The sequence below is a fragment of the Drosophila elegans genome, unplaced genomic scaffold (assembly GCF_018152505.1).
Source record: "Drosophila elegans isolate 14027-0461.03 unplaced genomic scaffold, ASM1815250v1 contig_149, whole genome shotgun sequence".
Classification (NCBI taxonomy): Eukaryota; Metazoa; Arthropoda; class Insecta; order Diptera; family Drosophilidae; genus Drosophila; species Drosophila elegans.
In genome coordinates, this window is record NW_024545513.1 from 16,594,050 (window position 1) to 16,618,302 (window position 24,253).

Consider the following 24,253-nt stretch of genomic DNA (forward strand, 5'->3'; position numbering starts at 1 on the left):
TATAAATGATATGCCACATCGAAAACGGATTATTGTAAGAAAAGTTATGGTACTGTTTCTGAAAAGTCATTTTTCAAAAATTAAGAAAGGGGTTACATCATAAAAATGACGAAAATTCGAAACGAAACAACAAACCAAAATTTAAATGCAGATTTTTAGAGGCTTTCGCCACAAGATATAAATGATATGCCACATCGAAAACGGATTATTGTAAGAAAAGTTATGGTACTGTTTCTGAAAAGTCATTTTTCAAAAATTTAGAAAGGGGTTACATCATAAAAATGACGAAAATTCGAAACGAAACAACAAACCAAAATTTAAATGCAGATTTTTGGAGGCTTTCGCCACAAGGTTTTAGAGATATGCCACATCGAAATCGGATCTGTATAAGAAAAGTTATGGACTTAAGATTGCAGGTTTTTGGTACTCTTTCTGCAAAGTCATTTTTCAAAAATTTAGAAAGGGGTTACATCATAAAAATGACGAAAATTCGAAACGAAACAACAAACCAAAATTTAAATGCAGATTTTTGGAGGCTTTCGCCACAAGGTTTTAGAGATATGCCACATCGAAATCGGATCTGTATAAGAAAAGTTATGGACTTAAGATTGCAGGTTTTTGGTACTCTTTCTGCAAAGTCATTTTTCAAAAATTTAGAAAGGGGTTACATCATAAAAATGCCGAAAATTCGAAACGAAACAACAAACCAAAATTTAAATGCAGATTTTTAGAGGCTTTCGCCACAAGATATAAATGATATGCCACATCGAAATCGGATTATTGTAAGAAAAGTTATGGACTTAAGATTGCAGGTTTTTGGCACCTTTTTTTCCAAAGCCATTTTTCAAAAATTTAGAAAGGGGTTACATAATAAAAATGACGAAAATTCGAAACGAAACTACGAACCAAAATTTATCTTTCTATTGCATGTATAATAGAAGTCGGAACGAGCCTTTATTGTTTACTATTTTTTTTTTCTGTTACTTATATGTAGCTAGTTTCTTCTTCTAAATTCGTGGATTCAGTAATGGAACCATTTCAGCAGACTATTGCCAGCGATTCCAGGATACTCACATATTTAAAACGACACCAACCACACCATTCTCATAAATGAAAATAAACAAACGAGATTTTGAGGGATTCTAAACAATTTATTGAACACTTTCTCTTCTCACTCGCTTTGCTCGGCTTATAAAAGTAGACAAAAAAAATGGAAGATATGTATATATAAGGCGGTATATATGTGGGTATGTATGCGATATGTATAAATCATTATGCAAATAAATAAGTGGACTACTAGGCGTACTAACTGATATAAGTAGAATCAGGGATTTGGGGGAATGGCTGACAGTGGGACGCAAAAGTATTCGGCTTAGTCTACGGCTTACAGCGCTTAAAATATTTAGTGACTAATTCAAGTGTATATTTGTTATGCATGTGTTATGTGTGTGTTTATATGTTTTATGTGTGTCTATTTTGTGAGTGTGTGTGCTTGTGTGTGTATTCGTGTCTACAAAGTCTTAAGAGATTCTTACGAGAAATACTCTAAGTAATAGAATATATCGGCTCGAATGCTGAAGAAAGCTACAAGTGATGGTCAGATGGATATGATGGGCTGATCATGGCTTAGCACCGTTTTACATGAAATAGAACCTAGGCTTAAACTAAAACAAAAATAATCGATTATCGACTGCCACCACGGAGAGAAAGGAGTGGAAAATAGGAAAGATAGGAAAGAGAGGACCTTAAAAAGGATTCGAGGATATCGAGGTTGGAAAAACGGAAAAGGAAAGGGAAGAGGAACAGAAAAAGGAAAAGGAAGACGAAGAGGAAGAGGAAGAGGAAAACCCAGTTAACGGCTTGAGTTAATGTTAAATGATTTGTATCAAAAATTATTCTAACGAAGTGTACGCTACAAATTTAAGAGCCGCAGACGCAGACACAACTGTACCTAGAACCGGAAACGGAAGCGCAGACGAAATGAGGCAGCTAGTAATGGCACTAATGATAGTTACTTTTGGGAATCAGTGTCTGGAGCTAGTGATTGCAGTTGGCAAATCTTTGATTAACAGTCTCGATAAGTATCGAAATACTCAAAAGCACAAAGCATTTATTTTGAATTAAAATTTTCTCAGCAGAAACTAGTCTTCAAAAATCTTTTCTAATAACATGTTGGTAAAAAAAAATTCTTTAGCAGCTATCTTCTTGAAAATTGAAAGCGTTGTTAGGGTTTTCTATGAACACACCTGGCACAGAGCAATGTTAACACTAAAAATTGTTAAACCTATCAGAATTTTTGATTTTAAAAAATCTTTCATAAAAGATTTAACGAACCAAAATTAAAAAAAAAGAACTATTCACTGTTTTGGACTTATTTCAGGTCACTCTCAAAATATTTAAAATCATTTTGAAAATTATATGATATTAAACATGATTTTAATAGCAATTTTTGTTATATAAAAAATCGATTTTTACTTGTTTCAAAATATGATTTCATTTTAAATATGTTAAATTTTAAATTATACTCAAAATTCGATTTAATTAATATTTATTATGAAGAAGATTTTTTTATATCTGAAATTGATCTAAGAGTTGCTTTGTTTATAATTTTAAAATCCTGAATAATATACAGATTTTAAATAGATATTTTGTGAACCAATTGTTAATATTTAACTTAATCGATTTTATTTCGATTCGAAATTTGATTTGATGTTCAGTTTTGAAATTCTTTAAAGCTAATATTAAACATGTATTTCATTTTATAGTTATTATTTAATCAAATCGATTTGAGCTTGATGTGAAAGTTGCTTTGTTTTAAGTTTAAAGCGAATCTTTAGCTTGGATATAACTAAACCTGTTACTTGCTTTGTGCCCGTGCCCCAAAATGGAAAACTGACCGAAAACCGAAACCCAAACCTCAAGGAGCTGATCCCAGCTAGCAGTAGTGCCAGTGCCTGGCCACCGGTATCTGGCCACCGTCCGCGGAACCGGATGGTGCAGTCGCACAGTCGGGGGCGTGCTCACGACATCGCCCGCTTCTTGGAGAGCGTGCCCTGCAAGTCCGCCGGCGAGGGCAGCTGGATGACTGGAAGCGGTGCCAGCTGGGGATTCGTGAAGGCGACGGCCCGCTCCTTGGCGCTGGCGGCGGCTGCAAACGAGGCGAACGGACGCAGGCGAACGTAGAGGATGGCTGAGGTGAGGCAGGAGGTGACCAGTATGCCCAACAGCACGATGAGCGTAATGGCAAAGCCGGGCGTGGTCATGCAAATGAGACCCTCCTCGCGCAGCGGAAAGACCATTGTGGAGCCGATGGCGCTGCTCCCGTTGCCCGTTGCCTGCTCGTCGATGGCGAAGGTCAGATCACCGGAGGAGACCACCTTGATGATCCGATTGAGGCCAACCTGCGGCTCGGCGGCGGCCACCGCACGTGCCCGTCGCTGGACGCGTCGCTCATCCCGCCGCTTGCCAATGGCACTGGCCACATGGTACGCGTCCACATGAAGTTGCGGCGGCGGCGGTCCATACTGCGATTCGGGGCCCACCTGCAGATGATGCACATCCTGCAGGTTCGTCTCCGACGAGCATTGCTCCGGACAGTGGTAGCGACAGATCTGGATGGTGCACTGGAAGTGCACCTCCATCGAATCGGGGAACTTGAAGGCCTGGAAGTGGGCGTACGACAGCACCGACGCGGAGGCCCCGAAATTCTTGATCTTGGTGAAGCGGGACATCAGCTTGGGCCGGGTGACACAGCCCCGTTGGTCCACCAACTGGATGGGCGCCCGTTTGCCGTCGTGGGCCACACAATTGCGCACCAGCATATCGAACTTGGAGTCATCGTCCTTGATGGCCAGCACCATGGTCATCGTTTGGCCAATCTTCACCAGACCCGATACCTCGGATGCCCACGGACCCTTGCCCACCTGGATTTGCATCCAACAGCCGACATTGTCGCCGGCGAAATCCGCCCGCACCACATCCAACATATCCACCGGGAACGGCCGGAACGTGACGCTCTTCTCGTACTGATCGTGCCACGTGCATCGCAGCTTGCGTGCCTGATCCCACACCTCCTGCACCTGCGGATCGTACTGGATGACGATGATGTTCTCGAAATAGGTGCCTGCGCCCGCTCCTGCACCCGCACCCGCGCCCGTACCCTCGTGGCCATAGCCCTGGCCATAGTTGTCCGTATTGCCAGCGGTGCCGCACTCGTGCAGTCCAATGTCGAAGCTGGCCGAGCTGCGGCCCAATCCCGACGGCAAGTGGACACAGTTCATGTTGCTGTAGTGACCCTTGGAGAAGACGATGCCGTTGAAGGGCTTGTCGAATTGCACGAACACCTTCATGCCGTTCTTCTCGCACTTCACGTCCAGCGACACGATCTTGGGCATGTCCTGGACGGGTGCCGCCCAGATCTCGTTGTTGCTGGATCCGCCCACGCTCAGGTCGGGCACTTGCACCTGCACCTGCTGCTGCTGTTGACTCTGCTGCTGCTGTTGTTGCTGTTGCTGATGTTGATGCTGCTGCTGATGCAACTGCATCTGAGGCGGTGGCTGCGGTCGCTGCTGCAGTTGCGGCGGTGGAGGTCCCTTGTAGAACTGGGCACCCGGCGGCGGAGGAGGTCCAAAGGGCTGGCCAAAGCTCAGCGGGATGTTCTGGTGGTTGTCTGGGGGGTGGGAAAGAGCACATCACAATGGATTAAGGGGTAAGCGGTAGCAAAGGAGATCATTAACATTTTTTTTTAGAACTTTAATCATATTCGTATTCATATTCATATATTCATATTCATCCATTGCGGTTTCTATTCATTTTAAATATGGATATATAAAATGTATTTTTTTTTTTTTTTATTTCATTTGACTATCTGCGGAATAGATTTTAACCTCTAAACTTTCCATTTAAATGCATTGTATTGTATTGTATTAATATTATTATTTTAAATTTAATTTAAATATGATATATGAAATGGCATTTTAATTTTATTGAAATCGGACAACGATATCATAAATCTGTCATAACAACGATCAACAAAATTCTGTGATAAATTCCTATAGCTTCATGGCTTTTATATACACCCAAAGAAAAAGTGAAATTAGGTTTAAATAAATTAAATAACTATTACCTCATGTCTTTATATACACCAAAGAAAAAACTGAAAATTATGTTTTAATAAGTGTGTCTTAGAAATAATCTACAGACAGTATTAATTCAATATTTCAGTTAGTTTCATTTGTATACCGAAGAGTTATCTAAGGCCTTGTTTTTAAACCACATTTAATACTTTGATTTTGATACTTTCGTGGCATTAATTTATTACTCATCTATTGGGAAATTTTCTCATAGTTTAGTTCATGTGACAATTTTCTTTTGGCTGTAGTATGGAATCTAATGGAATCCCTTATTATACAGTTTGGGGATAAGTCCCCGTACTCACTGCGCATGGTGAGTGCCACATTGGGCGGCGGCTGTGGCATGTTGTGTTGGTAGTGCACCTGCACCTTGGGCACCGACTGCGGCAACTGCATCTGGATCTGCGGCAGCTGCTGCTGCTGTTGCTGCTGTTGCTGTTGCTGCTGCTGAAGTTGCTGCTGCTGCTGCTGCTGCTGCGCCTGAGCCTGCTGCTCCTGCTCCGACTCCTGGGCCATTTGGTCCAGCTCGTTCTCGTGGTCGCCAAGGGCGATGGTCAGGTCGTCATCCGGTCCGCCGGCAATGGCCTTCACCACCTCTACATCGTCGGCGCTGACGAGGGCGACCTGTGGTCCCATTTTTAAACAGGGAATCGTAACGAAACGAGACGAGACGAGAAGATGAATAGAATGACTTTAGTTTGGATTGGGAATGGGATTTGCGGATTGTGGATTGTGGATTGGGAATGCCAAGTGGAATGGGCGCAGTGGCAAATAACAAGTGGCAGTGTCTGCAAGGCGGATGCGGCATGCAACTGCATGCAATTGCATAAGGCAGCAAAAAGCCACTGTCTGCGAAAAGAAACGAAAAGAAAGAGGAACCGGAGAAAAGGCCGCAACAATTTCGCTTTTTTTTTCCAACCAGCCAGCAACTCTTTTCATTTCAGTTTGTGGCACATGCAACGCGCCATGGCGACCCAATTGCCAGGGAGATCCGCCTGGCTTAAAAGGCGATGTCAAGGCTAGAACCAGACCAGACGACAACACAAACAAAACACCAAAGACGGAAGACCGAAGACGGAAGACTAAAGACACAAGACAGAAGACTGAAGACCAAGACACCAGACATTGGCCAAGATCAAGACCAAGACCAAGACCCAGATTGAGATCGCGATCGACGTCGAGACGGAGTCGCCTGGTTGGGAGATAATGTATACTCGATAATAGCTGGCTCACAGATAAGATACTATGTAGATAAATTCGTTGCCGGATGAGTGGGAAGAAACATCGCCTCACATGTTTTTCTAATCATTTTAATAAACAATTGTTAGGAAAAAGAATCATTCACAAAAAATTACCAACACATACTCAGTCTGTTTACAAATCCATTTGAGAAGATAAGAAATTTCTAAAATATTATATATCTTGGTAATACATTAGGTATTCTTCAGAACTATATAGAAGCCCTTTTTTCTTTTAGATATATTCGTTCTATTAATATTTTAAGATATTATTGCTAAAAGATAACTACTTAATGGGTTCTTGAAACAGCTATAAAACAAACAAATCAATTAAGCACAAAAGCGTAAAAACTTGGAACCAATATTATTCGTGAATAAATATGCTTAAAAATTTTAATTTTTAAAAATTTAGAGAGGTCAAATAATGAGTCAAAATCAATAATGATAGAAAATAAAACAATGTCAATTTTGTGAGTGCAATTCTTAATAAGCTTTCATCTTGTTAGGCGTTTTAAATGCAAATGATTCGTCTTTATAATTTAATTTGTAATTTAATTTTTGTTTTGCTTTTAAAACACTTTGAGTACTGTATACATTATGATTTGATTTTTATATGTTCAATTATACAGATACTTTTATATGTATAATCTCCATACTTTCTAATCAAGATTCAGATGTCCCATCCCGTAAATCCCGAGTGTCATCTACCCAACAGTGATATCTGGCTAATAAACTTAATTAATTTCCCATTACTTTCTTTTCACGTCCTTCACTTGGTGTGTTGTGGTGTGCTGTTGGTGTGTTGTGTTGTGGTGTGTTGTGGTGTGCTGTTGGTGTGGTGTTGGCCATGTTCCGGGTGACCAGGTCTTAATTTTGCTTGGCCATTCAGGAACATCTTGATCCGCAGCCATGTACTTGTCGCTGCACTGATTCAGTTACCAACTTGCCAAGAGCCATCGGGGCAATTAGACGATTGCTCCAATGGGCGGACGAAGTGGGGGGAGTGGCACTGCAACTGCCACTGCCACTGCCACTAGAGCAATTGCGGACAGGTGGCGGATGATGGCCATGGCCATGGCCATGGCGTTCATGACCAAGATACCCAATGATGAAAATGCCCAGCGAAGATGGCGAGGCTGCATCCCATTTGGCCAAATCTGTGCCGCACCGCCGAAAACAACTTTCTCCGCCAACTGGGAAGCTGAGAAAATACACTAAAGACAAACTGAGAAAACTGAGAAGCTGAGAAAACTGAGAAAACTGAGAAAACTGAGCATCTGAGTGTCTCAGTATTTTGGTATAGTCTTTGGGATGGGATGTCGCAACGGCTGCAACGGCGGCAACGGTGGCAACGGCGGCATCCTGAAGCAATCCTGTTTGGTAGAAAGTGATGTGGCAAGCGCGGCAGACGATTGACGACAAAAAGGTAAGCTAAAATACTAAAATGGTAAATGATGGCTGGCGGATAGCGGATGGCGGATGCTGATGGTTGGTCTGCCATCAAACGAGTTGCCCACGAATCCGAAAACCCACTGGTGAAAAATTCTATAATCAAATTTGCATGCGGGAACGTGATTTGGAGCGACTGCAGAAGCAAGCCATGAATACCAAAAAAGAAAAAAAATAGATATAGTTAAATACCAGCAATTCACACAGACAGAAAAAATATCACATTCTATTTTGTAAAAAAAATATAGGCAAAAAAAGTGAAAAGTATTAAAAATGGAAGAACATAACTGACATAAATTTAATTCAGCGATAATAGTATTTTATTTTCCAGCGAAATAATATCGCTCACAAAATAGTTAATATTTCTGATCCATATTTTTTGTATTTTATTCGCCTATTATTTTCAGATAGGTTTTATGAAACTCAATAATATTTGCATTATCAATTAAACCTTTAATAAAGTATTTAAATAGCAACCTAATGGCTTAATTATGTTTTAAATATTTTTGCAAAAATATGACACCTGAGATTTTATCTTTCATAAGTTCAGTAAATAAAATAGTTTGAATGTGGTTTCTTCACATACTTTAATTCTTATCAATTGTATGGCCATTGGAAATATTTGTTAGTTCGGTAAACCCGTTTATCACGCAGTTTGCATGTGCTAATTTAGCTTCGTACCGCTCAAAGACATCTGAAATTCGACCAGTTCCGGTTCCCAACTCATATCCGACTTCAGGCAGAAGAAACTAATCATCGCTTTACTGCTTTACTAATCAGCCAGTCGATGTCGTGGGTTCCTGGCCTACTCCCCCCACCCCCCACCCCCTTTCTCCATTTCCCCATTTCCCTGCCCTCTGCGATTTCCGTAATCCCCAGCAGAGACTACTAACGATGTGTCTAAAAACGGCAGGCCGAAGACTGAAGACTGAAGACTAAAGACTGAAGACTAAAGACTGAAGACGGAACCCAAAAAGATGAAGACGAGGCCGGCTGTTGTTGGCAATCTTGACCTCGACCAATGTGCTAGGCACCTTTTTTGGGAAGAGGCTGTCTGCCTGGCAGCGCACCAAATCGGGAGAAAGTGAAACATTAGCAGAGAATCGGAATTTGGCAGCCACTTGGCCCGGAAGAGGTTGGGGTGGTATGGCGGTGGAGGGTCAAAGGTGAACGCCAGGCCGTTTGGCAGCATTTCTCGACCCAAGATGAAAGCGAAAAGGAAGCGAAAAGTGAAGATGCTGATGCTGCTGCTGCTGATGCTGCTGCTGCTGCTGCTGCTGCTGCTGCTGCTGTTGCTGATGCTGCTGCTGCTGCTGATGCTGAAACCACCACATGCTGCCTGCCGCTCGTTAAAGGAATGGGAACTTTGTTTTTTTTTTTGGCCAGGCTAAATTGTGTCATCGCCCCAGAATGGCCGAAAAGCTGGCGAATAACAAAAACAACAAAAATAAAATAAAATAAAAATAAACTTTCTAACGTCACGAGCGTTGGGCTCAAAAGAGATTCGGAACGGGGATGGGTATTACCTAGGCAAAATGGATATGGATGCACATGGAATTTTAATATGTGCCAAAAGGCGAAAAAGAGAAAGGAATGCTGCGGATGGCCAACGAGATGGGCATGCACTTCAAACAGAATGACTTCTTGATTTCACAGTTATTCCCAGGGAACTTGGCTATTATTTAATTTCAATTTTACACATAAATCATTTTTGAAGACAATATAAATATTAAATTAACAGTTTCTGTAGTTCTGTATGTTGGCGGACTTGCATTGCAAACAAACATAATACATTAAATATGTATAACGATCGAAAAATTCAACGAAAAATCAACATAGCTTCATTGTTTTGAAACATATACAGATCGACACCTACAGATCGAAATATAGTCCTTGTAAATAAATTAGTTCCCTTTCTTGTTTAAAGTGACAATGTTTAATGTTTTTGTTTTTTCCCGTACTTCCTTGCTATTTAAGACCGAATCATAATATTTTTCTGAAACAATAAAATCAGCTCAAAAGGAAGTTTCCCGGTATAATAACTTCTTCACAAAATAAGCTTCAAAGGAAGTTTTCCAATATAAGCTCTACACTTTACATTCAATTTTTAAGCTATCAAAAATATCTTAAATGCAAAATATCGGTTAGTTTTTCTTGCATTGCATATTTATATTTTTTAAATTATTGGAATTGTCAATTTGTACCTTTAACTTCTAAACAAATATATTTTGTAAAAAAAAACATTTTAATTTCTCTTGGCATCTACAGTCCTCGGTGTGTTTTAATTTCGGTTTAATAGTATTGAAAATTGTATTTAATGTTCTTTCCTATAGCTATAAAATCAAAATGCTTGGGTATTACATACTACCATTTGATGTAAAGTGTATGCTCAGGCTTGTATATTAATTATTTAAATTTGTAATAAATCATGCTAGATTTTGCAGTGAAAAGAGGCAACGAATTTATAATAATTATCATGGAAAAAAGGTTCGATCCTATCCTATCAATATAAAATAAAATTAATATATTTCATTGGAATCTGGATGTCTACAAATTTTTAATTAAAATTTTATAATAAAATTCATCATGTAAAGACTTCAAAATGCCGAGATAAGAATTCGCGATCTTAATTAAAACGTTGCCTTTACACCATTAAGTTTCTAAATTCCCCAGATGGCATCTCCTATGTGTATCCTTTCCATTACGCTCACTAATTACCCGACTCGCCGTTACTTTCCCCGCTAGTCTCGCCGATGCCTCTTCCATATGTATATGTATATGTATATTCCAGATTGGTTCCAGGAACTAAAACTAGCACATGTAACACTCGCGCGCACACACACGGGAAACGAGGCCATGCCAATTACACGTCCCATCCCGTCCCATTCCATTCCTCTTCATTCCATTTCATTCCGGCAGAGGGGCTCTTTCACTTGCATACTTGTGCACTCAGATTCACACGCACAAGGCAGACGACAGGCAGACAGAAAGAGAGGGGAATGGTGAAGGGAGAGAGTGCGGTGCACAGACAGGGGGTAGGATATTTTAGAGGGGGTTTTTTTTATTAATAAACAGTCACTCTTTAAAGGTTAATAAAATGTTCCTCTTAATATAAAAAAAAAATCAGGTTACTTAATTCTTTCAATGATACAAACATTAAAGCACTTCTTTACAATTTTAATAAGATGCTTTTTACTAGCCTTACAAGAAAATGACTTTACTTCAATTAAAAAGTTATAATTCTTCTTTCACCTTAAGATACTTAAGTGCACATAGTTATAATGAAATCAAATGATGAAATGATTTTGTACTGACTGAATGAAATAAATAAAATTATATCCAGTTTAACCAACTATGTGAAAGCTTTTGCATTTAGCAGTACGATCGTACAGAGCAGTTACATTTTAGATGAATACAAGTACATTCAGCGGACTGGCTAAAATCCCTCTTAACGAAAATCTGCACAAGCCACTGGGAGAAAGAGAAGCTTAAGCCGGCTGCTGCTGATGGGAATTATCTATCTATAAGCCGATGTTGCTGTTGTGTCTACGGCTTTTGGCTTAAATTGATTTCAATTATTTGCATCAGCTCAACTCACCTGCAGTGAAAGGAAAATGATAAGCGGCAGCCAAATCTTCTTAGCACCGATTTCTACGTTTCTTCGTAGATTTCTGCAGCGCACTTGTTTATGTTGTTGCAGTTGATGTTGCTGTTGCTGTTGCTGTTGCAGTTGATGTTGCATGTTGCTGCCGTTACTGTGGTGTCTGCTGCTGATGATGATGGTAATGTTTCTGTTTGTTAAGCATATAATTAATTTGTTTATCATTATTCGATATTTGCTGTTGTTGTGGGCGGCCGGAGATGCGGAAAGCGGACGAGAGAGAAGGCGGCGAAGAAAGTGATTTTCGCTTTTATTTCATTCCATTGTTATGGTTACCTGGTTATATGAAAGTGTTTCCCGCTAAGTGCAATTTATTAGCAATTTCTCAGTCAGCTCAATGATGATTGATTGACTCGCTAAGTGTCTCTTTTGCCCCCTTCTAACTTCCACACCCACTGTCCATAAATAAAAAGTCTTAAAAGAAGAAAGAAAGAAAGGGAAGCTGCGACACGTCAAGAGAGAAAAGAATCTGTTTAATGACAACTCACTTAACTTTTAACTTAACTGAAGAAAAGGGTAACTGGGGAGGTGAAAAGTGTTAATAGGTTTCCCCACACATAAGTGAAGTGGGTCATCTTGGCCCAGACAAATATGAATGCTCTTAGTTGGCTAATTAGAAGGCCAAAATCACTGACAAAGGTGTGAGGAGATTCCAAGGAAAGAGAGAGTGAAGAAAAGTGAAGAATGCAAGAAATACGAAACAGAACTTTGGAAGAATTGATTCCTTTGTTCATTTCTTATTAAGTGACCTTGACCAATGTCTACACACTGTATCTCTTCGATTCATTCTGAATTATCAACAGTTAATGTAGTATTTAATTTCTAATTTAAAGTAAATATTGCATTAAATTAACTGATTTGCCGTTAGATTATTTTGAAAAATTCGTATAGATATAAAGAGAAATGCAGAACCCAAAATAAACTAGTGAAGTACCGCCTTTCTCAACGATATAGATTTTGTAGTCCAAAACATGTAAGACAATTCTGTTTTTAGAAATAAACAGTTTTTAGTTAAATATATCATTACGTTATAGATTTAAACCATAAGCTTGCAAAAATTGATTTTTGACTTAGAAATATAATTTAAAGCCTTCCATTGATATTTTCAAATTTTGACAAGCTTTGCTCCACAAAATGATAAAGTTTGCAATGTAGCAATAATGTGTCTTTGTTTAAGTACATTTAATTATTGTTTTACGGGCACTTTAAAAAAATATAATAAGGCTGCTAAGTTAGGACAAAAACTTTATAAATAAATTAAAATAAATTAAGTCGCGTTTCGATTGGTATTATGGTTGTGACAACTCAGCAAATATTTTAAGTTAGTTTAACAAATAATAAGCAATTCATTTTTTTCAATTAGATGAACAACAATTAATTTTAGTAATGCAAATCTTGAAAATTATTTTTCCATAATTTTATTACATTGTACAAATACCTATGAAAAATAATTTATTTTAAAGTTAAATTTTGCGCTTAACTTTATTTTGAGAAATTTATACTTTAGGATTTAAGTTTGGGGATTTATAACTGACAATAGGCAAATATCCGAAAATTAACAGTTGATGTGTAAAGAACCAAATATAAGATAGGTTAAATTCTCTACAGCGTAAACCTAAAGATATACTTTAAAAACTAGGATCTCTATCCATCTTTCTTTCTCTACTTTAGAAACTATAGGAATCGTAACTTTTTAAGTTGAGAGATTTCTGTAACAGTTGTTTTCCTAGGATTTGCGATTCGCTGTCCGCTTTCCAAAGTAACTTCCGGGTTATTGATCCCTCTGCCGGCACTCACCTACTAGGTCCTTGACCCGATTCCGCCGTTTCACCTGGCCGTTCCAGTTAAAGTTCCGATTCCAATTTCAATTGCAAAATTCCGAAGGTTGACAAACAGGATGCGTTAGCGGCAACTTTCGAAAACAGTTGGCCGTTACTTCTGCCCGCCGATGTTGCTGCTATTGCTGCTGCAGTTGTTGCTGCTGCTGCGGCTGCGGCTGCAATGTTGCTGATGTGTTGACGGTAATGACAGTGGCAGCGGGGAAAGAGGGAGGGCGGCGTTGCACGCGGTCAACAATTAACGATCGCAAGTGGAGCACACACAAAAGAAAATATCAAAAAAAAAAAAAAAAACAAAAAGGACACAAAAAGCGTGTTGATGATCACTTTGCCAACCGTTTTGCAAGCGGTTCTATCCGTTTCGCTAGCGGTTATCTTTCTTTCTGTTGTTTGATTTGCAACTAGTGCTTGGCTGTTTTTGTTTTGCTCGAATTCGCAGAGTTTTTTTTCTGTTTTCTGTTTTCTGTTTTGTATTTTGTAATTTGTATTTTGCTTTTCAGTATTTGTTATTTTTTTGTCGAACCGAGGATCGATCGCTGGCCCGCCTGGAGAAGGTGAAAAGAGAGAGAAACGCGTCTGCTTCGCGCCGTGGTTTAGCGCCGAATGCTGCAGACACCTGCTTTCTCGCAGCGGAACACTTCGCATGCGCAGCAGCAGCAACATGACGCCGTCGACAGCGCTGCCGGCGCCGGCAGCGAAATTTCTTCTTTCCATTGAGGCCTCCACTAAGGCAGTCGGCCAAGTCCAAATCCAAAATACGATGCCAAGTACGACTTGTTCAAGTACAGCTTGCCGGTTGCTGTTGTTGTTGCCCCGTTGATGTTGCTGTTGCTGTTGCCGTTGCTGTTGCTGTTGCTGTTGCTAGTGTTGCTGTTGTTGCTCTTATGGGCCCGATGTTGCTTTTGTTGCTGCAAATATTGCTGCTGCTGTTGTTATTGGTATGTCAGATATTGTTGTTGCATTTGCTTGTTATGTTGTTGTTGCCATTGCCGTACATATTGCTATATTGTTGTTGTTGTTTTTGTAGTTAATATATCGATGTTGTTGCTGCTATTGGTATGCTTTTTGCTTTTCCTATGTTGCAGACATAGCTGATGTTGTTGTTTTTGCAAACAATTATGTTGTTGTTGTTGCTGTTTCTAAGGTTGATATTGCTGGCGTTGTTGTTGTTGCTATTCCTATAGCTGATATTGTTACAGTAGTTGTTGCTGCTGCTGCAACTTTAAATGTTGTTGTTGTTGTTGCTATTGCTGCTGTTGTTGTTATTGACGTGGCTGATATTGCTGTTGTTATTGCTGTAAATGTGGCATGCGTCGTCGGTTGCTAGTTGCTGGTTGCTGGTTGCTGGTTGCTGGTTGCTAGTTGGTTTCCCCAGTCTTCTGTTTGTTTATACTGGGCAGCAGCTTCAACTTTCAGTTGCAATGGGTTACAGAAGCAGACGACGACGTCGACGACGGCGACAATTGCATTGGGACAAGTCCTCTAACTGTTTGCACTTTCTATTCCCCTCCTGCCGCCGCCACTGACCGATTCCACTCCTCCTCCTCCCCTCGTCTTTGCCTTTGCCTTTTTGCCTCTGACCACAATTATTGTCCACTGCCAGTGGCACTGCCCATGCTCCAATTGTGGCAGGCAATGATGCCTGGAAAAGAGGCGTGGGCGCCCTTTGATTGCCACACATTGCGTGCTTCGTGGGGTGCAGTGGGTGGTGAGGGCGTATTCCAGTTGGATTAGGTGGTTCGAGAGTGCAAAAAAAAAAAAAAAAAAAAAAAAAAAAAGAATACCTTAAAGAGAACTGAAACATTAAAGCACAAAAAAGGGGGGAAGAGATATCGTGTTTTTATTTATACAGTCCCCAGTAATGTTTCATCAAGTGTTCCACTTTTCCATAAAATATTTTTGCCAACTGCCGCATTTGGCATTGTCGAGCAACAACAGCAAAAACTGTAACAACAACAACAACAACAACGCTGCAATTGCTCTCGTTGAAATAATAGGATGAGCAACTGCAACACCAGCGACAACGATGGCAATTGATAACCTGCCCAGGAACAGTGGGTCAAAATCTGTTTAACGCAATGTACATTTTGGAATTGGCCGTAATTGCTTTAAAAGTTGAAGGTCGATCCTAGTTTTTTAAGAGTTTTATAATCATTATAAATAATGGGAAAGTGAAATGTAAGTCCCATTCGGATATCTATCTATCCAATATACATTTTTATTGGGTGGAGTAAAAAGAAATTTATTTTTACCCATAAATGGAAAATGGAAATCAAATATCCAAGCATATTAATTATCCTTGGTTAATTAAATCAATATCTTAAATTATATTTTTTTGAGCTTTGATCATTAAATAATACAAATTAAGGTTTATTTTGTACTTATTCTTCAACATATTAGTTTAGTTATAAATAATATTAAGGTTATATTTACTTTTTTATAGATATTTATATGGCCCATGACTAAATTTATTTGTTGCAATAGAATGATGCTTAACCATATATAGTGATCGAAATTTCAGATGCAGAAGCAAACGAAATACATTTATTGACTAATAGTGCCTATTTTTATGATCCTTGGCCAGAATGTATCAACTTTTGCTCAATAATATTTTTTCTATGAACCTTAAAGAGCAAGGATATGGTAACATATTAATCTACATTTTAACAACCCATGGTGGTCGCCGCATTCGGATGCAATAATCTTTTTAATGGCCATATTTTTTTAATGACCCATTGACCGAGCACTTGGTGGACCCACTGTGTCGGCATCGCGATCCCGTCGGGTCGGGCATTTCATCGCCATTTCAATTCCACTTTGCAGTTTTGAGTTTTTAGGGGCGCCGTCGCATCTCTTCGCGATTCCTGTTTGCTAAATATGACCAAAAAGACCCGTTTCGAAATTGGAGTAATTTCGATTGGAGTCACTGTGTTGATGATGGTGGTGGTGGTGCTAGTGGTGCTAGTGGTGGTGGTGCTAGTGGTGGTGCTGGTGGTGTGGCTGCGGTTTGGAAGTGGTGCTCGAGAGGTGGTGCTCCGGTTCCGCCAGAAAGTTGCCAGCGGGCCTCGTCTATCGCCTCTATCGGTCCGCGGTGCACATTAAGTAACACGCGCCAGCCAGTCTACCGCCGTCTGCCAGCTTGCTCAATTACTGGCGGTTTTGCATGAGCAGGCGGTCCACGAGTCCCCCCGGAAGAACAGAGCCCCCCTTCCCCCTTCCCCCAACCCACCAAGTCATGGCATTCATATGGTTTATTATGATGCAGTGCAATATAGTGTAGTATCTAAGCATAAGACTTGGTGAGTGGAAAAGGGCAGCCGCAGCCTCTCTGTGTCGACTGGTCGCACGCCTCACGCATCTTAAGCGGCGTCGCGAGATGTCTTATTAAAAGTATCTTGTTACTTTCACCATCCACCGCCGACTTGAATTGCGCTTCAATTTCTCACAACTTTTTTTTTTTTTTTTTTTTATTTATTTATTTTTTTTTTTTCATTTTTTACTTGAACACGGGAAGGGTGGGGGTTTTTTTTTTTTTTTTTTTTTTTTTGTTGGCTGACCAAATTTGGTGCTACGTTGTGTTGCAAAAGGTCTGAGTGAAAAGATGTCGCACCGCCAGGTCGAAGTACGTTGGCGGTGTCCATCGGGATTCTACGGTTCGTTCTGGCAGCATCTGGAGCTGATGCTATATGCTACAAAGTCGGGCCAAAATCCTCTTCGCCACGCCGGTTTCTAGCCAACTATTTGGGTCGCTCTCACAATTTATTGGTTTAGTTTTCATTGCATTGACACTTCATCATCGCCGGCAAACTGCCTGCGTTTGTCATCTGTCGCGCTTGTTTTTGCTGGTGTTGCTGCTTCTGCTGTTGCTGATGTTGCTGATGTGCAGCAACATCGCTGCTGCTGCTGCTGCTGCTGCTGCTGCTGCCGCTTCTGCCGCCAGTTGGTATAACCTTTCGGTTGTTTGGCCAGCGCCTAGAGGGGTTACAAGGTGGCAATGGCAGATCTCGACCAAAGTGAAAACGCCGCCAACAAAAACAAGTGCCTCGGGAGCAGCAGCAGCAGCAGCAATATACTGCAATAGCAATAGGCAACAGCAATAGGAACTGCAACGGCAAAATGCAGCAAACAGTAGCAATGGCTGCCATTAGGCCATGAGAAGACACTTTTTGTACGCTGTGGGTGTGGAAGTATTAAGCGAAGAAGCCGCCACCCAAGGGAGAAGAATTGGGTTAGAGCTACGGTGCCGGGTGTGCACTGAGAAAAAAAGCTCAGCAATAACATTAAAAATTATGCATTTATTTTAATTATTTTTTATTATTATTATATTGAAAAACATAGTTTTCAGGTGCTATTTAAAATGTCATTTACATATATAAAACAATAAAACTAATTCAATTATTAAAGAGTTTGCTTAGTTAACATTATTATTATTATTATTTATTTGAATAAATTGTCCTCTCAGTATAAGTAGTTTCATTGTGTTTTAAATGTTTGTAATGCTTGTATTTATTTATCTTTCAACAATTTCAAATTATATATTATGTTATTAGAGAAAAAAAATTGAATTGTAATCTAAGACTTAGAAAATACTAACTCATGTTAAGTTAAAAGTAACGGTTAAGGGGCAATTGTATACGTTTTATAAGTTTAAAAACTATATTTAGTTTTAAGTGCGGGCAATATTTTTCAATTTGAAAAACTAAGTTTAAGAATCTTTTCAGCTTGTCGTTAGAGAACTGAACTTTGAGTCGAATTGTTTACACATGTTAACCGAATTGATCATGAGTATGGAAGATGTTTTTTTTTTCTGTGTATACGGCTAGTTGCAACTCACGCTTTCTGGGGACTTAGAAAGCGCCTCCTTAGAATCCCATTCGGCTCAAAACCCCTCTGTACGCCTGACAGACATCTTGGAGTCGCTGGGAGAGCCACTTGTCTGCCTATCAATTTCACTTTCTCGCCTCGACAACGCTCAAATAAAATTAAACGAAACGAAACGAAACGAAAGAAAAGAAAAATAAAACAACATTGAAAGTCAATTAGCCGCTGTCGAAAAAGATTCTTCAGTCGAACCAGTCCAGTGCCCCCTCATCACTCCCTCCGATTCCATTCGATACGATTCCATCCGATACGATGCGATACGATACGATACGATACGATATCATACTATTCGATTCGATTCGAACCGCCTCGCATTTCGGCAATTCAAGTCAGCACACGCATGTATTTGTTTCCGAGTATCTGAGTGTATATCGAAGTATCTTCGTATCGCAGCATCCCAAGTATCCAAGTATCCAAGTATCGGAGTATCTTGGCCTGCGGCCATATCTTCAGCCTGGAAACCGAATGGAATTTCAGGTGCGGACCTCATGGATGGACAAATCGAACGATCGATGCTCGTCGGTTATGAAAGTTGAGCAAAAAACACTTTTCGGATACTTTTGAGCTACATTCTCGCCATGAAAGTTTTGGCTTTGGGTTTGGGTTTGGGTTTGCTTAATTTTCTGGGAAACGAAATGAAGAACTTTCATATATGTAGTTTGGTAATTGGGTTTGGTAATATTTTGAGAAAGGTCGAGTTTAAATGGCAAGAGTTTGCAAATGAAATATATTTTTATTAAGCGCAAACATTTTTGTCAATTTATACAGAAATTAATGGTGGGAAAAGTTAAATTTAAACATTTTTTTTATATATTCCATATATCCCAACTAAATAAAATAGTAAAAAGAAATATCTGAATATTAAATTCAAAATTGTATATTTAAATGAAATATTACATCATACATAGTATTAAATACAATGCATGTAGAACTTTAATATTTAATCAGTCTTAGTTTTATTACCTTAAAATATTCCTCAGCATGTTCATTATTTACAATTTCCCAAAACCACTTTTAAAATTATGTTGTTTCCCTTCCCAAGTGAACGCTAAAAGCGTGTCAAAATAAATTTTGTTTTCGCTCATAAAAATCAAAACAAAATAGTTAAAGTTTAACCAAATAAAGTTGTAGCTCGTAAAGTCCAAGCGTAAATATTTGAAGACCATCGAAATTGTCAATATAAATGATCATAGATCACTCAACCACTTGACTTGGTTGAACTTCCCCCGCCAAAACTCATATTAGGAAGATCAGTTTGCAGAGCATCGTAGATCACTTTCCTCGTTTTCCTCGGCATTCCTCACATTTCCTTTCTTCTGGGCCCCCAGACATTAGACATTGCCTTTAGTTGACCCCAGTCTGGCGAGGGAGGCGATTTCCCAGGCCCATGGCGCGTAGTAAACCCCCTTTTGCCAGGTCCGTAAATGACCAACAAGTCAGTTGACATGGGAGCTCGGCTCGGACAGCTAGACAAACACACCCACTTTCCAAATGAAAACAAAATCGCGGACCACCAAATAGCAGCACGAAGTCAGCTCCACCGCTTCCCCCATTTCCACTTTTTTTTTTTTTGTTTTTTTTCCAACTCTATCGCCGTAAAAGCTACACTGGTAAAAGAAACGTACCAAGTGCAAGTATTTCATACTCAATTTTTTTATTTTTGCATTGATTATTGCTGATTTTAGTTATTTTAAATATGAAAGTTTATTTTTTTAATATTTCATTTAAATAGGTTTTAGTATCCAAAAAATTAATTTAAATTTTAAAAGTGATAGGTGCTTATTTAATGAAAAGCCTTAATAAAATTGTAATAAATTACAAAAAAAAAGGAAAAACAAAGAGGAGAAATTAATTTTTTCAAGTAAAACAAACGACCAAAATGGGTATTCATGCCATATAAAATGATAAATATAAAATATACAATTTATTTACACTTTATTTTTATTAGTGCAGTCTGAACTGCAGTCGACGATCGTGAAATATCGATGCTGAATGCGCTGCGCATGCGCAAACAAAACGGAACCCACTTGATGGGTTATGGCCGATGTTGGACTATGGCAACAGATGATGGATGATGGATGGTGGCCATGGGAAGGGCACGCACAGCCCCGCGATCCTCCCCAGATTGCCCCCCACCATTTTCCACTTCACGAGTATGTCTCTGCATAATTGAGCGGCGAGCGAAACTAGCCATGATCTACGGTGTATCATGTGCCAAGTGCCCAAGTGCCCAAGTGCCCGAGTGCCCAAGTGCCGCGTTGAGTTGAGTGCTGCCCCAGCTGCACTTGAAGTAATCCCACACGCTTTCCGAGCTACACGCACTCCACACCGCGGAGGAGGTGGTGGCGGCCACTCCAGAATCATGCTCCGAGAGCTGGCTGGTCGAAAAGTTAATTTACTTGCAAACGAAGCGATCATAATGAGTTAGCTTGCCAGCAGGAAATAGGTTCAATTTGAATTTTCCCAAAGAGAGGTCTTTAATCTGTTTAGTTTTCTTAGTATCGAAAAAAGGTATCTTTTCCGAATTGGGGTTTGCCTTAATCTTGTTGGATTTAATTGATTAAATCGCAAAACTTATTGAATGGAAGTATATCTGTCGAAAAAATCATTAAATTAAACAAACACAAATATACAGATGCCTATTCCTAACATTAAATTCATGTAAATAAAATAATGTAAATAGTTATGCTTATAATCCATGACAAAAATAAGAAAAATTAAAAAAACATAAAACATTAAACATAGTCTCATTCATATGCGTAAATGAAGAAAATTGTATTTCCAACACAAATAAATAAGGAAGATTCAGTCTTGCAACTGGTTGGAACCTAATGAACAAAATGCCAGAAATAGTTGGGAATTATTGGATCCAGACAGAGGGATCAATGTCTGGAAGTAAGTAATGAAACTAATAAAAACAAATTTGTATCTATCCAAAACTAAAATCTTTAGAAACCTAAATAAAATGGAATAAGCAATTTGGCTATCACCAAACGAGGAGGTCCGTGGGATTTGGCTGGCACCATTATCCATCTGCTTGATCCCGAAGTCGGTATGCCATTAACGAAACCACCGGACGTGGACACCATCCAACAACGTCCAGCTCAATTTTGGCGTTAACTTTTTTGTTTGCGTTTTTATGTGACTGTTGTTGTTGCTTGGCAGGCGAGCATCGATCAATTGCAAATAGAAAACAAATCTCCAATCAGCCGGATTGCTCCCATGTTTTGCCCATGGGCGGTGGATGGCAAGAGGGGTCTTCGTGGAGCTGGAGGGAAGGGGGGTTCCTAGGTGGGTCATCGAGTCGGACGCAGCTTGCGGGTGGGCCGGTGGCGAAACAGAGACAGATACAAATACAGCTAATGCTGATGTTGATGCTGATGTTGGGGAAAAAAGACGCACAGTGCGAGAAGAAAGTGTTAAGACCAATTTGAAATATTCACTGGTGAAATTTAAATCATTTTCAAATTTAATTACCGGCAAATAAACGTTTGACATTCCAATCCACACCGCACCAGACATTCCGTCTGCCTGACTGTCACCTGGAGCTCACCTGTGGCTCCAACTGCCCCACCTGTTGCCATTCGGGCGTGGCACAAATGCATGTGAGACATTCCGGTAGTGACGAGGCCAGTTCCCAATCCCCAGCCCCACACCCCGAGTCCGCTCCTGGTTGCTATATGGCCATATCGGTTGGATGATCGGCTGGCGTGTCCAAAAGCTCAGTGCGGTTCATTGAGAAATCAGATAAACACACTAAGAAAGCTTCGTACAGTATTTCTAATAATATATTTTCAAAAGATGTCACTTATTTAGGGTTGTAAAATCCGGGCCTGGGTTTACTAAGTTTGATTTTGAGTACAAACATATGTCCCTCTGCCTGGACCTTATAATACCGAACCATCACTTGGGCAAATGAGACGATAATTTGCGTTAATTCAAAACCCAAGCAGAAATAATGTAAAATAAATAACTATTTTAACTTTAGCTTATGATGGTTCTTCCACATGTCATGCAATAAAAGTTTAACTATTTCCATTATTTTGGTTGACATATTGTCATTTAAGTTGATTTGTGTGGGTTTCCATATCTTATGTCTCTACTTCAGTTTAATTAATGTTTAACTTTGTATTTAAGTTTTTATTTAGAAAACAGTTTCCTCGATATTTTATACATATATTTAATATGTTCATTTTGGTAAAAACCTGTGAAACCGAACCAAGAATTTTAGAATAAAATCGTATAATTTGTTTTCATAATTTTGATAAATTGAGACTTTTATATTTAACTTATTATGTGATTGTAAAGTTAGGAATTTCATATATCACATTTTTGTTATTTTATTTAAATTTTAAAAAAGCTCGAAAACAATGTTTATGGCACAGGTTTGTTAATGATAATTAAAGTTGGTAGTTTTTTTCGTTAAGATTACAATTATCCAAAAATACGGGTATTTAAACAAAATTTAATATCTTAACCTGCTTACATATGGGTTAAGGGTCTTTGCAACAGCGGCCCACTTATTAGCCGTTTTAATCTGCTCCCTTTCACACGCTCTCCCTTTCTCTCACAAATGATCCTGCCCTTTATCCGCCCTTGATCTGAGATTTCATTCATCCGAGCAACACACACAATTTTTGAGTGAGAGAGCAGGAACTGAAACAAAAAAAAAGAAGAGCAGAATGCGGGAGAGGAAGGAGCAGGCGACATTTCTCCGATTGCGCACTTGTTGCTTTATTTCGTATCGTTTCGTTTCGCTGTCGCATTAAAAGCCGTTTTCGCTTTGTCTCGTCTGCAATGGAAAAGAGAAGAGGGGAGGCGAACAGCGAAGGGAGAGAGGCGAAGAAAGGAGGCGGGAGGTGAAAGAGGAGCAAAGAAGGAGCTGCCGTAGAAGCCGGAACTGGCCGCAAACGCATCGCAACGCAATGCGGCGACGAAAGTTGCGCCGCTTTTTTGGGCTGGCCAGCAAAACCAGACAACTCAAAAAAAAAAAAAAAAAAAAAAAAACTATGAACAAAAATCAGGGAAAAAACTAAAAAGCAGACGCAGGCGGAAGAAGAAGCGGCGGCAAAAGTAGCAGTACCTCTGAGGATGTCCAGTTTCATTCCAGTCCGGTCGAGAAAATGCCGCGCAACTCGTTTCGCAATAAAGAGAAAGTGTCCATCGGAGCGCTGTTCGTTCTGGCGATCGTAAAGAATAAATTTGCAGGCTATTAAAATGTTTCCTGTTTCCACTCCCCTTCCAACTCCCCAATACACCTTCACCACACTCCTAACACACCACCCCGAAAATTTCGCTCTCAGCGACGAGAAAGTTGCCTGGAAATCAGGAAATCTGCGTCCACGCGACAAGTGAAAACAAGATGCAGCCAAATATACTAATTCCCTCCGCTCCCCAATCCCCAGACTCTTTCCTTATGGAAGTATGCATGGAAGGCATTGACTGGAACTTTGCTGGATACGAACGGACGTTATAATTGATAAGAGCAACTTACTCACCCGCACTCATGCAAAGAGAGCAAGTGCGAGGAAGAGGGACTGCGGCTGATTAAATTCCAATATTTAAATGAACGAGGGAATTCACCACTCGGAAAAGTGATGCGTTCGTCTATAAAAATCGCTAAATCTAGTAGTAAATCTAGTAGTAACAAGGCCAGATAGGATTGGAAAAACATGACCTGGAATATTTTGTACTGTACGTTCTATGTTATATGCTTTTAATTCGTACACACAAATAATGATATGAAGATAAAAATATGTATATGTAACTACATATTCAAATTAATTGTAATTTTTCTCTTTTCATTACTTGCCAAAAGTTGCCATTTATGTGAAGTGAACTCAACTCATAAACTAAACACCCATCATTCTGGAAATCTCTTATACTCGTTCATACACAAGTGAACTTCTATACATAGCTAGAAACCAGACAAGTGCTCAGAAGTGTCGCATTTATTTTCAGCTTACCGATAATAAGCCAGCCCCAGCGATTCCCATAGAACTCTGTGGCAATAAGAAGGCGCCTTATCCGCAGAAACATCCGAATCCGTTGCGT

General features: G+C 39.7%; 1 protein-coding gene across 1 annotated transcript; it reads right to left on the bottom strand.

The window, feature by feature from the left end:
- Positions 1-1,136: 1,136 nt before the first annotated feature.
- Positions 1,137-11,586, bottom strand: LOC108137763. Its single transcript, XM_017259666.2, has 3 exons — positions 11,418-11,586; positions 5,438-5,756; positions 1,137-4,669 (listed from the first exon to the last, which is right to left on the bottom strand). The coding sequence occupies exons 1-3, from the start codon at positions 11,559-11,561 to the stop codon at positions 3,021-3,023; spliced, it is 2,112 nt and encodes a 703-aa protein (XP_017115155.1). The 5' UTR covers positions 11,562-11,586; the 3' UTR covers positions 1,137-3,020.
- Positions 11,587-24,253: the final 12,667 nt, after the last annotated feature.

Excerpts from the sequence above, each read along its gene's own strand:
- LOC108137763 (XM_017259666.2), bottom strand. The coding sequence starts at position 11,561 with ATGCAACATCAACTGCAACAGCAACAGCAACAGCAACATCAACTGCAA. Across the intron at positions 5,757-11,417 it reads TCATTTTCCTTTCACTGCAG|GTCGCCCTCGTCAGCGCCGA; the intron begins GTGAGTTGAGCT and ends ATGGGACCACAG. Across the intron at positions 4,670-5,437 it reads TGTGGCACTCACCATGCGCA|ACAACCACCAGAACATCCCG; the intron begins GTGAGTACGGGG and ends CCCACCCCCCAG.